The sequence below is a fragment of the Anneissia japonica genome, unplaced genomic scaffold (genome assembly GCF_011630105.1).
Source record: "Anneissia japonica isolate Jap-2015-1 unplaced genomic scaffold, ASM1163010v1 scaffold285029_len54657_cov198, whole genome shotgun sequence".
Lineage (NCBI taxonomy): Eukaryota > Metazoa > Echinodermata > Crinoidea > Comatulida > Comatulidae > Anneissia > Anneissia japonica.
Genome location: NW_022746391.1, coordinates 34,125 through 48,046, shown reverse-complemented (window position 1 = coordinate 48,046; position 13,922 = coordinate 34,125). Strand labels below are relative to the sequence as shown.

The window sequence follows — 13,922 nt, the reverse complement described above, 5'->3', positions numbered from 1 at the left end:
ACCTATTAAAATAGTTTGCCTTCCCATGGACCTCATTTATTGAAAGGTCCATGGTCATAGTATCCCTCATTTGTCATTGAGTATTATGCTGCAATCACACTTCAAAATAGATCGTGCGTGAACCCTACAGCATGTCTAATACAATCTCTCGGTAGCTCTTCTGATGTATCTTTTTTGTATGTGGGAATGTGTATTGCGCCATGCGATGATTAGCCAAAATCCTAAATTTAGGCCAAAGGAATTATTTAGTCTGGATGATTAAACCACTGTATGCCATTACTTAAGAAATGGTGTCATTCTTCATCATACGAAATGGCTACTCCTTAAAAAAAAATTGGAGCGTTTATTTGGAAACCGCAATTAAAAGAGACTGAAAATTATGTGTGTATTTTGAATGAAGCAACAGGAAAAGCAAGTTCAACAAATGCAATCACCATGTGTCTGCAAAAAAAGAGTAAAGCATCAAAAGACACAATACAACACACAAGGAAAACTTTTAGAAAGGTTTTTGCATTGGAAGCAAGGTTCATGAAGATACAGAATTGAGAAAAAACAAAAGAAGGCTTTGAGGCTAGTCAACAGATAATTAGATCACATCTGTTCAGAAAGCTACTAAAGCCTCACTCTGTGTCTGTTGCACTCTAACGAAGAAGAAAACCCTTCTCCAACTCTGAAATTGATGTAAAACATCAACGATGGCAGCTATCAATAAAGATGACAAACTAAAAGAAAAAATTGATAAAAAAAAAAGATACAGCAATTGCAAATGTACAATACAACAACAGAAGTATGCATCGATAAACTGGGCAAAGCAATTACGAAAACCATAAAATGAGAACTTTGACGTACCAACTGCATTATGCAAGCAATCGATGAATCGGCTGACATTAGGGAAAATGCCCAGCTCATATGCTATCATCCGTATTTTATTGATGCAGAATTAGGAACACTGTCTTGGGCTGGTGTGCATGCTTGGAAAAACAACTGGTGCTGAAATTTTTTGGAGTTTGTTAGAACACACGCAAGTTGATGAGTCGACAATTGTTTCACCGACAACAGCTGGCACAAAAACTTCGTAAATCTTCTGCCTACCAGGGTAGGGCGCCACCAGCGTTTCACATAGGCCAATGTAAACATTGCAAGGGGTCTATTGTTTTAATTTTTGGTGGTGTTACCATCATTAATATTACTATCATTATTGACATTTTTCACATGTAGAAGAAAATCTTTAAGTTACTGGGGTGTAGGCTGGGAAGAGGGAGTACGAAATTTGAGAATGCGAACTAAATCCGTATTTCAATGCAAACTTAATAATCAATTTTTAATATTCTGTCAATTGTTGTTATACCTTCAACTACTGTGTTAAACTTTCATTTAAATTTCATGCAGTCTTCTATTTTGTTGTATTCTAGAGCACTGCTTCCCAAACTTACATGAGATGACAACAATAACACAACACATCCAAATGCAAAAGACAATAACACAAAACAATAACATAAACATGCAAACAAACACTAATAACATTAGGTAACATAAACAGGACAAAGAATCTGGAAGAAGTGTTGGCAATTCACTTTAATAATTGTACACATAACAGATTGTTTAATTTATTTCTTTTAGGGAAATGTCTTATCTAGGCATATGGCATCATATCTCATAGGCTTATTTTGTTCACTTTTATTTATTGCTTGTACCTCCAACGGATTTACTTTTACAAGAAAATTTCCAGTGTCAACTGGTACCCAAAAGGGCAGTAGACACAAAAATATATACAACCTACTATAAAAACATAATATAAAAAGTAGCAATTATTATACTCTCAAAAAACTGTTTTATTCAATTACTGTATACTTTATTGTACTTACCTTTACAGAATATTTCACCTTCCCTATCACAGCAGTTTGTTGAGTCCAAGCCTTTCTTACAGTTGCAACATCTGAAACATTTCTTGTGCCAAGTCTAGCAAAGCATGAAATAAATTTCATATAATAATAGTGTAGAGGTAAAAAAAAAGAAAAGTAATAAATAACAGCTCTTTATACCAAGGGCTCTAAGCGATTCACATTACTACCCCCAGTAACTGGATCAAGCACAAATGGAACACATACTCAGCTCCCTGGAGAGATTCAATAATATTGGAACTGCAATCAGCACATTTTGTGTTTGAGCTTACGTGTACCTGGTACCCACATACAGTACTCCTGTGCTGAAGAGAAACGACAGTAGGTTATGTGCCTTGTCCCCAAGACAAGGACACAAGCGAAATATTGAACCTCTTACTTCAAGGTTGTAAAGCAAAACCGTAACCGCTATGTCAAAAAAGTAGTCCATTGGCCAAAAAACTTAATGGTCATTATTAGTATTTTAACCACTTAGAAAAAAGCCTCCCCTACCTTGCTACTGCATCGTATATGTGAAAACAGAATAAAATTAAAATAATATTAAAAGATATTGATATCAAATCATTAAATTCACATCAACTTTTGGTGACGATCCAGATTTGGGTATAAATTTGTCGAGTCTTAAATTGCTTACGTCCCAGACCTGATTATCTCAAAACTGATCAATAGATCTGAATGCAACGTTTTAGAATGGTTTGTCATGGTCCGAGGAAAAAATAATTAAATTCTGCTGACGAACCGGAGTAGGGTGTGGATATGAGGACAACTAAAATAGAAACATTTCAGACCAGGTTTCTCAAAAACTATTGAACTGATCTGAATGAAACTTTCTAAAAGAGAAGGAATAATGATTAAATTTTGGTGATGATTCAGATCATCATCAATCATCAATCCGCTTCCTCCTTACAGCATAGTGTTTCTGCAAAAAGTATTCCAAGTAGATTGATAACTTGCCAGGGACAGCAGATCTTGAATACTATCTTGGTTTAACTGTTGGTTTACTGGCCGAATTTGCTAATATTGATTGTTGAGATCCATGTGTATTTTTGTCCCCCTCTGATTCAGACTTGGGTGCAGACCTACATGTAAATATCTCAAAAATAATCAATGGATCGGAACAAAAACTCTAGAATTGTTGTCACAATCCAAATAAAGAAATTATTAAATTTTGGAGAAGATATGGAGTAGGGTGTGAATATGCGGTCCCTTAAAAGGGAACATTCCAGACCAGATATCTAAAAAAACATATATAAATGCATCTGAAACCTTTCTGGAAGGGTTCATCATAGCCAAGGAAAAAAGTATGCTATTTCTGTGATGTTCAGGTGTACGATATAAATATGGGGACCCTTAAAATGGAACGTTCCAGGACTAGCTCAAAAACTAAATAATGGATCTGAAGGAAAATTTCTAAAATGGTCCAAGGAACAATTATTAAAGGATCTAAACGTCTACAGGATGGCACATAAGTAAACACGCATTTGTGGTCTGGTTGGTTATGACGTTTGCTTTGTAGCGACAGCTCCTGGGTTCGAATCCCAGTGGAGGTTGAGATTCTGTTTTCATTCTTTAATTTTTTCCCCCTAAGGGAAAAATGCATGGGAATTTTATACAGATGAATTATAATGTGGGCAGAGGTATACACTCTCTGAGTGTGCTCAGGTATCTATTATAATTATGCTTATTTCAAAGTCTGTAGACATAATGTAAAAAAAATGGTACTCAATAAACGTCTGGGATTCGATGCCTATCAACATCAAAGTCTCAATCTCCCGAAGTGAATATCATTCCATATTTCACCTTGAGGGAAAAATAATGACTTTTACAGTCGTTTTCCACCAGAGTAGCTGTCTCGCAAGCACATGCTGATGTTTACGGTTAAAGCCTACTTTCGCATTCTCTAGCAGTGTCTTAGTAGTCAGTTGTTTTGCAGTCTCATATTATTTACATAATAATGCTAAATAGATAAATGTCTGGACTGGAGGCTATTGCTTGTAATGCATTTATAATTGTGACTCGCTATAATTGAATTACCATTTTGAGAAACTTTGAGCTTTTCAATGTACTGTAGTTAAGTGTAATTATTTGAGATATATACACAAAATTCTGTCTCCATTGGAAATAAAGGGTATCTGTACGACAAACACTTAAAATACACTTCTAAAATTATACTTAAACATCAGAATACGAAGAAGTAAGGTGTTTAACAACCAAACCTCAACCATTTATACATGCAACACCACGATCACAACATGCAAGTGATATTATGAGCTGGAAATATGTGTATTCTTTTACTCTACTACTCGCATAAATTGAAAGACCACACTTGACAACTTATCCAGGCTATGCCTCAATATGGAACTTCCATGCTAAATAAAAATCATTAACCACAAAATAAAAAAGATATTCTTCTAGGCCTTAAAGCCTGTATATTGTACGATATTCAATCATCAAAAAAGTGAATACAATTTATATTATATTCAAATACATTTACCCACATTGTTATTAACAACACAAACTTCCAAACCGTTTTAGTCATGTTAAGCCCCGATATGATCGAGCGTGAAAAACATCAAAGAGAAAGACCACGTTTGTGCAGAGACCACGTGATACACCCTACGGAGAATGGAGCAAGAAGTAAACAACCTGAATCCTCATCCATCATTTTGCATAGAATAATATGCATGTATTTCTTGAAAGATATTTTTTCATCATAAATACAGTGAGTCAAAAAAAAAAATACAGTATTGTTAATTTTATATTCAAACATACAGTATTTTCCCACATCGTCACTATTCAAAACAACATTGACAGTTGATTTGAGAGAAAGACCATGCTGTTCTATGCAGTGAGCACGTGCCACTCTACTGTACTTTAAGTACTGATGGGTTGGGGTGGATGCAGAGAGCAGAATAGACAACCTCGCTCAAGTCGTATGTTTTCATGACGTTAGTAGAGTAAAAAGAAAACAATTAGGTATATTTCCAACTCTATCACTGTTTTGGAAAAGTTGACACAGTGATTCAGTAATATATTTAATGATTGAAATAAATACCAAATTAAATTATGTTAATTAACAAATAGTAATTATAATTTAACACATACAATATTTACGAACAACAAACCTCTGTGGTTCATGCGACCCAATTCGATCCAAGGTTGCCAGATAGTCTACAGGCTTCACGGCAAAACACACGCCATCTCATGGCAAAATTCGGCCAAACTTTTTTTTCAATATCGGCCAAAATTCGGCCAGATTTTAATCCAATTAGAAGACAATAGTGGGCATATAATATTCATTTAAAATACAAAAATTACAAGAAAATCAGCGTCATTTGTTTGAAATTGAAGAAATTAAATAGTATACACAGAACAATGTTAATTTTTTACTGTTGTTCTTATAATTAATTTAACACCATAAATTAAATGCCCTCAGCTACATTATTAAATTTGCTCTTTAATTATATTTGATTTAAATTTATTAAATTTTAGTCATTTTCTAGCAGTAATTTTAAGGGCCTGTTATCAAATATTAATATGGCAAATCCGAGTGATCACATCAAGCATTTATATGGCGCTCTACATAAAAAAAAAAACAGCAGTGCCTATATATTCAAGTACGCAATAATAACTTAATTAAACTATTTATTGGTGATCCGCTTCTCGAGCGGATCACCTCTTGTTTTTGTCAGGATCATCATCCTCTTATTTTTTTTCTTTCTCCCCCTTTTGTTCGCACGATATCTCAAAATTGCTACGAGCTACACACACGGTCCTTCATTGATCAATTTGGCTCGGTCTGGAAGAGTCACAGTAAGCTTTTCAACGCGCTCAGTCATGCGTGACGTCATCTACGCGCAATTTTGCGTTTTTACATTATCGATCACATCAGCCTCACCAATTGCAATTTCGAAATCGTATTAAGTGGGCATTAACTTCCATTTAATGTTGAATGTAATATACCCTAATTTTACGTGTGCGCTTCATAACGCACGTGTACGCGTGCGTCAAAATTTCAAAATACTCGAAATCACTTTTTGACTAAATTAGAGCACGTTTTAGGCCATTCTGAGCATTTCAACATTTTCCTAAATTTTCCACTACGCGCGCGCATTTTTACGCACGCAGCAGGTACGGAAGCTGATTTTTTTTTTTTTTTTACATGTTTTGGGTTCCTGACATTGTTTTCACAAATTTCCATTCTTACGGTCATCTTATGGACAATAGCAATGTCAACATCAAACATAAGGATGTTTGCGAGCTTTTGTGCTGATATACAGTGAAAATAATTATGCTAAAATCAGGCCTATATTTATTCAGTTATAGCTCCATAGGATGTGACCCCCAATTTTTATTACATATTCTGAAAGCACATGAGTTATAGATCATAATGGCTGATCGGACATTGTGACGTCATCATATTGCCATCTGAATTCAATAAAACTGAATTATACCGATGACGTCATTTTTGAAAATACGCATTTGAGCATATCTCGCTTATCCTTGGTCGATCGTCTTCCAACTTTGAGTATGTTATAGCTAAGACAATTCTCTTACATTTTAATGACGTCATCATGGTCAAAATAAATGTTACCCTATCTAGGCCCTAGGCTAGGCTTAGATTGCTGCCGTCACTCTGCCATGTATACTACTACCGCATAACAAAGAAAGCGACCCATGCGGTGCATTCATTAAATTTTACACACATTATTAAAATGTCTTAGACGATAACACGATATCACTGACCTTTCGGCCAGGCAAAATTTTATACGGCCAGATTTGAGAAATCTGGCCGTCAAAAAGGCCAAATGGCAACCCTGATTCGATCGTGTGTTGCTCAATATAGAGCAACAATAATAAGCCTACGTCAGAAGTAGGGTTTCAAATTAACATACCACGGAGACGTTAATTGATATAATCAGTCCATCATTTTTAAGGAGCGTGAGAGCGATCACGCTCCTGAACATGCTTTCAGGAGAGCAACAACCACGCTCCTTGATTTACCAGGCAACTAAAACAAAAATTAATACCAAAAATTGTATTTTGAAACTTTGTACATAATCAAAATCTATCAAATTTTGCAACTGAAGCTACAATATATTCCGGTGTATAAAGCCGCAAATTTTATACGCGATTTACACCATGAAATTCAGGGTGCAGCCTATACACCTTTCATGAACCTGCTCCTAAAAAATTCTAGATCGCGAACTACGAAGGCGAAAATCGTCAGGTTAGGTCCAGGCTACCCCAATTAATTAGTCTAGATTTGCTGGCTTGGTATTGTAATTATGCTCACTCACAGTGCGACAAGGATTCCTACAACATTCAAGCAATGGTTTGGGTTGCTTAAATAAATATTTTCACATTACGTTCATTAATAAACGTGTTTGAACCCACTTCGATGACAAACAATTTTTCCTTGAAGTCACGTGAGCAGCTTCACGAACATCGTCACAAAACGCACATGGTTGTAAACTCGCTGCACGGCATCTTGTTGCTGGGAGGCTAGTAATGTTATAGAAAGAATGATACTGCTATGCAGTGTTCACTGTTATAATTTCAGAATAAAAATTTGTGAAAATAATGTGTACTATAAGACATGAGTTTTCTTGAAGTTGTAATACTTACTTCTACTTTAATTTAACTGTAGAATGGCATATGTTATCTCCCCATGCGTTAACTTTGTATCACGTGGTTCTGGGTTCTGTTTACAGTGTGCGTGATTTATTTTGTTGCATGATTCGCTGGAGTAGCAGGTCGTCAGTACTGAGTAGTAATAATGACTAGTTAAGCCTAGAATATTTTGAGTCAATATCGGCTTTTGTTATTGATTGAACAATAGATAAATAAATATGCTCACTATATTCTAGTATATTAAATTAATATTTAAGTTTGAATAAACTGAAATGGTTGTTGAAACCCACACGGTCGGAAATTTAATGCAGAAAATACACAGACGTCTATGGAGTGCAATATCGCTCAGTATTCGGTTCCTGAACTGCAGTTCAATTAGAAATTTACTGCAGCTAGTTCTCTGGCCTCTGATTGGTCAAAATATGCATGGAGGACGCTAAACTCGCAGCGGTAACTGAAACTCACTGCAGTAAATTTTTTTCTGCTCCGTGATTGGTTGGAATTTGTTGCCAAGAATCTTGCTGCAGAAAGTTTAATATACCACCCAAACGCTTTACTACGATTTGCTAGTTATGTTTATTTTGTGAAAAATAAATAAGGTTCTCCCTCTATGCATGGGGTGAATGGGCAGCGTGAGTGAAATGAATATTACATAGCCTATTACATAGTCATAACCAAAAAAATATGTTAAAAGTAGTTATTATCATTATTCTAATTGTTTTATAAATTACACAAGTAGTCTGGTTGTAAAACTGCTGAAATGAACTTTAGTGAGAAAAAAGTAAAGGAAAATTAATTTTTGGTTTTTCTGAATCAGCATACCCTATAGTGTCTCAGAAAAAAAAATCCCCATGCCTAAGGCTTGGGCAATTTTTTTACTGCACTTTGAAATTTTGAACTAAAATACCCTATTTTAAACTATTTAAGATGGGGTAGGGGAAATAAATTTATGTTTTTGGTCACTTTTACATAAACTGTGGATATGAAATGTAACAACAACTTGGCTAAATAGTTACTCATCACTATCATTTAAAAATTTGATCGGAATGATGACGTCATCATGATAAATTCCAAGATGGCGTCCATTAAGGTGGTAAAAACTATGTTTTTAATGTAAAAATAATTTTGTTGTTATCAAAGTACAATATAATCCCAATACAATATTATATATACAGGAATAAAAAAAAAACATATATACATATATATACCTGTCTCTTATACACATCTAGATGTGTATAAGAGACAGGTGTGTGTGTGTGTGTATGGATATATATTGTTTTGAAATTGCTCTGATAATAATAAAGATAAATTTACATTTTAAAAGAGTTTTACCGCCACAATGGCAGCCATCTTGGAATTTTTTGTGATGACGTCATTATTCTGATTAAATTTTTTAACGAGATTGAGGAGTAACTATTTAGCCAAGTCCTTGTTACATTTGATATACATAGCATATGTAAAAATGACTAAAAACATACATTTATTTCCCTTACCCCCATCTTAATTAGCCCAAAATAGGATATTTTATGTCAAAATTTTAAAGTGCTATAAAAAAAATTGCCCAAGCTCTAAGAATGGGGATTTTTTTTCTGAGACACTATATGATATACTGATTCAGAAAAACCAAAAATTAATTTTCCTTTACTTTTTTCCCGCTAATTTCCTACTTCATCCAGGCAAAGTGTTTATTATTGTGGACTTTTGTGTGTGTCGCATGACTCGCACTGTTAGTACACGTCCTGCAAGAATTACCTTCATGGCTCGCATGAATTGCATGCCTCGCTGGATGACTCGCTAACTCGCACTATGGCAACCCTAGAAAAAAATGGGGATTTCCCTAGGTAATACCATGTTTTGATGAGGGTTTTCCTAGAGAATACAAGTATTTTTAAGTTGAAATTTCTTTATTTTAAAGTTTTGAATATAATGTCAATGTTTCAAACTAGATAAAAACATAAATTTTGGAAACAGTTTGGAGATTAAAATAGGTGTGGTTATACACAGCTGACGCCAAAAAACGCGATATTCCGCATCCTGAAGGGTTTATTCCAAATGAGGCTCTGGTGTGAGAGTTTATTTGAGTGGGAGGCAACTGCTCTCCTTAGTAATTTAGTGCTCACCTGTGTTTCACATACGTAATGGACCGATATAATTTGTCTTATCTAATGTAGCAAGCATGTCCACTGTCTATAGCCAATGAGTTGTTAACCAACAACTCCCAACTCTAATAGTCGTGTAACAAAAGTATTTTGTTAGCCTATTTTTGTTAGCCTATCAAATGCAAAAACAGTGGTGGCCAGCAGCCAAAAATACTGTTTGGAAATGTTAAGTGCTGGATACCGACCAGCGTGGTGAGAACTCTGCGTACTAGGGTAAGCAAGCGAAACGAGCACATCCTCGAGAGTTAGAAAAATTAAGATAAGTGAAAATGAAGAATCCCTTGAGCATATTCCTGTACCAGCATCAGGTAACTTAAGTTTATTGAAACAATCACTTACTCCGCCAGCACCTACAGCTTCCTCAGCTGGGTAGACAGCACCTCCGCATCGTGGACAAGCTTTCTGACCTGGTCCTGCAGGAGTTACAGACATATCTGAAGCTACATAGGCACAAGCAATGCCACTTCCACTCCTGAAAATGTTTGAACAGATAAAAATTGTTTTGAAAAACTATCTTGATATTGTATTTAAAAAAACAAAATGTTGTGCTTGCTATATGGGACTTGTCATGCCAAAAACCAGCACCAGTGACCATAAAGAAAATTGACATTTTAATACAATCATACTATAAGCTTTAAAATGGTAGGTCATTGTGGGAACTGACTTACAATAAGTATAAGTACCGGCTTCTCTATACTAAAGTATATAATACTGCCACATTCTTTATGCTAATTATTCAGTTTAACATTTAGCACTTTTACAGCGAGTCATTTTTCTTCTGTATGCAGCCCCAAACTTTAAATACTTGGCATAAGACAAAAAAGCAAATAATTACCTTAGTTCATCTTATGTTTTATCTACCGTTTATTCAGAAGATAAGGTAAAGGTAGTCCCGTGTTCATTACTGAACGTAGGGGAATGAGCTGTGAGCCCATTGTACTAAGCCTCGGTATTGTGTGGTAGAGTGGCCAGTTCCTTTCCACGCCACCTTTTTTTCCTCCCCATTAGTAAACCACTGGGTACCCATTTATACTCCTGGGTAGAGAGAGACAAACGTAGAGATAAAGTGCTTTGCCCAAGGACACAAGCGACTTGCACAGTGAGAGTTCCGAACCCCTGACCTCAAGGTTAAGAGTCCAAGCCACAACCGATGCGCCAACCACTTCCACCAGAAGGTCTTCAGAAGGTATACTAGGCATTTTAGTAACGTATTTCACTAATAAAGGCACTTGGTTTCTTAGCCTGTAGCATTAGCAATATCATGCATAATAAAGTATGATTAGAGTCGCATGGTTTTCTGATGCAGCCCAAAGAGAACAATTGTTGTCCTAGATCTCATCCATGTCACCACTGTTGTATTTTATGTGTCAATATCTTCTCACTTGGGGAAGACCTTGATAACAACTGTGGGCCCAATGATTAAAGATGTACTACCTGAGTATTATAACAACTCAACGCAACATGTTTATTCATAACATTAAATAATGTACAGACTGTAAGGTGTTGTCTACTCTCTGATGATTCCACTCACATTCTCTGTGTACAGTAGTACACAGAGAACCGTCTTTATCTTCAAAACAATAACTATTTATTCAGTAAACAATATCATGCCACCGGGCAACATGGCATATTATACCACCACCTCATGCGTGTCTACGTCACGCACATTGACTCATGGGATATCTCACTACTTCCCTCTTTCTGAGTTTTAAACATTATCTCAAAAACTTTTGGATTAATATGTTTTAACATACTGAACTTGTAATTTAACATTCTATATAATGTTATAACTAACTCAAAACTAGTAAGCATTAAACAGTCAACTTTACAAATCTAATTTTACTGGAAGTTTTGAAAATCTACCACTTCTTGTTTCTACATTCTAACCATTGCCTATTGTTGGGTATTTCATTATCAACACTTTCATTCTGTTAACTACTTCCATCCCCTCTTTCAACACTCACATCCTTGTTCAATTGAATTCAATCGTGTCTGTACCTTCGTACTCGGTCTCTCTCCGTTTCAACTATGTAGGAGCGAGAGGTGGTTGCTGATTGAACAGGTGTTCCTCAAGGTTCCCTGCTTGGCCCCCATCCTTTTCATTATTTACATTAACGACTTGTCTGACAATATTATTTCTAACATTTTAATCTATGCTGATGACACAACACTTTCTGTGTCATATCTCAGTGCACATAACAGACAACACTATGCAAACATTCTTAATTGTGATTTGGAAACAGTTTTGGATTGGGGATCTCATTAGAGAGTTACATTCAACCCCAGGAAGACTCAACTGCTTACCATCAGTCGGATCAAAAAACCGTGAATTTCCATCTATTGAGATGGCCTCCTCTCAGCTGGATGTTCTTTCTTGCATTAGATTGCTAGGGCTAAACATCTCTTCTGAATTGGAGGAATCACATTGAATGCATAGCTAGAAACACATCACATCGTACCGGGCCAGCAGATTCCTTACACCTGAGGCAGTATTTCATTTGTACAAATCAACCATCAGACCCTGTTTAGAGTACTGTTCCCATGTTTGGTAGAGGTGGTAGAGGTAGGAGAATAACCCATAACTTGCAGCGTCATTGTGCTGAATTGCGTATGGGCATAGTTCGTGACTACCTAGCTGCCGTAAAGAGGCGCTTCTTGGTAGATACATGTTCACATCATTCTGGGGCTGAAATGAACCATAACATTGGGGTACTCTTCCGAAAGATGCAATGGGTTATTTAAAATGCACACAAGCCAGATGTATACACTGGACCTACATTTTAAGTCCTTATCCGAGAAGACTTGGTTCTACCAACCGAACCATGGGCGAGGAGCGGCTGGAACCAGCGCCGATGTTAGGCTGTAGCTAGCGGCGCCACTGCCTTACCGCTCGGCCACTCGACTCGCGTGTTTTGGTCTGGAGCTCCCGCCTGTTATCTTTTCTTGAGAAAATCCAACGTCGAGTTATCCATCTGATCGGACCAGAGCTTGGTTGTAGGTTGGAACCTTTGGCTCATTGGCATAATGTTGCATGTCTCGGTTTACTCTATCATTATTTCAATCGCCATTGCTCTGAGGAGCTTTTTCAACTTATGCCATTTGTTGGTAGGTTTTCGAGAAACACCACATTGGCTTTGAATTGTCATCCATTTACTATTCACGGCTGTTTCATTGCATACATAATCACGACATATTGGCTATGTCCTCACACGGCTGCTAACGGTTAGCACGATCCGGATCCTGCTATATCCCGATCCGGATACCAAAAATATGATGATCACTGGTCAATAAGAAACTAGAAATTGTAAACGCATATGTGTGATTGGTTGATGATAGAAACGCGCTCAACTTGCTAACCGATAGCGCTTGCTAACCGTTAGCGGTATCCAGATACCGATAATGGTTAGCGCTAACCAATTGGGCATTCTCACGCAGGTGCTAACGGTTAGCGCTAACGGATAGCTCCCGATCAGGATACAAGGGATCTCGTGAGAACCAGGCTTAAGGCTATGTTCTCACATGGCAACTAACGGTTAGCAGGATCCGGATCCTGCTAACCGTTAGCTGCCGTGCGTCCATACGAGAATATCCCGATACCAAGAATATGATGATCGAATAACTGGCCAATAAGAAACTGGAAATTGTAAACGCGTACGTGTGATTGGTTGATGATAGAAACGTGCTCAACGTGCTAACCGAAAGCGCTTGCTTACTGTTAGCGGTATCCGGACACAGGTAACGGTTAGCGCTAACCAATCGGGCATTCTCACACAGGTGCTAACGGTTAGAGCTAACGGTTAGCTCCCGATTTGGATACTACGGCTCTCGTGAGAACCAGGCTTAAGTGTTTAGAACGCGATTTTTATTACAATAGGACGCGTGCACGTTCCATGCAGCTACTTCATGAACTTTTTTAGGATAGTCCATAGCAACAATGGCCGCAAAATTTTGTGAAAATATGTATTCAATTTTATAGAAATAAACTAATTTAATAATAAAATTTATCAAGTATATTTTGGTATTTTATAGGAATAGCTTTTATAGATGCTGTATTCACTGAGATACCGTATAGAATTCTAGTAATTATATGACTTTGAATTGTAAATATACAGCACCCTCGCGACGATATATAAACATCGTAAAAGTAAACAAAACTCTTTCGCATGTAACTGTTGTCTATAATTTTTTAGAGTTAATTTGCAAAGCTACCCTAAGAAATCATTTTTTA

At 36.5% G+C, this 13,922-nt stretch overlaps 1 protein-coding gene across 1 annotated transcript in view; it reads right to left on the bottom strand.

The window, feature by feature from the left end:
- Positions 1-1,821: 1,821 nt before the first annotated feature.
- Positions 1,822-13,922, bottom strand: part of LOC117120204 (cysteine and glycine-rich protein 1-like) — a 43,263-nt gene continuing 31,162 nt past the window's right edge. The window contains exons 3-4 of the mRNA XM_033265219.1: positions 10,034-10,166; positions 1,822-1,959 (exon numbers count right to left, since the gene is read on the bottom strand). Coding sequence (XP_033121110.1) covers positions 1,837-1,959; positions 10,034-10,166 — 256 coding nt within the window. The 3' untranslated portion in view covers positions 1,822-1,836. The remainder of the gene's footprint in view (positions 1,960-10,033; positions 10,167-13,922) is intronic.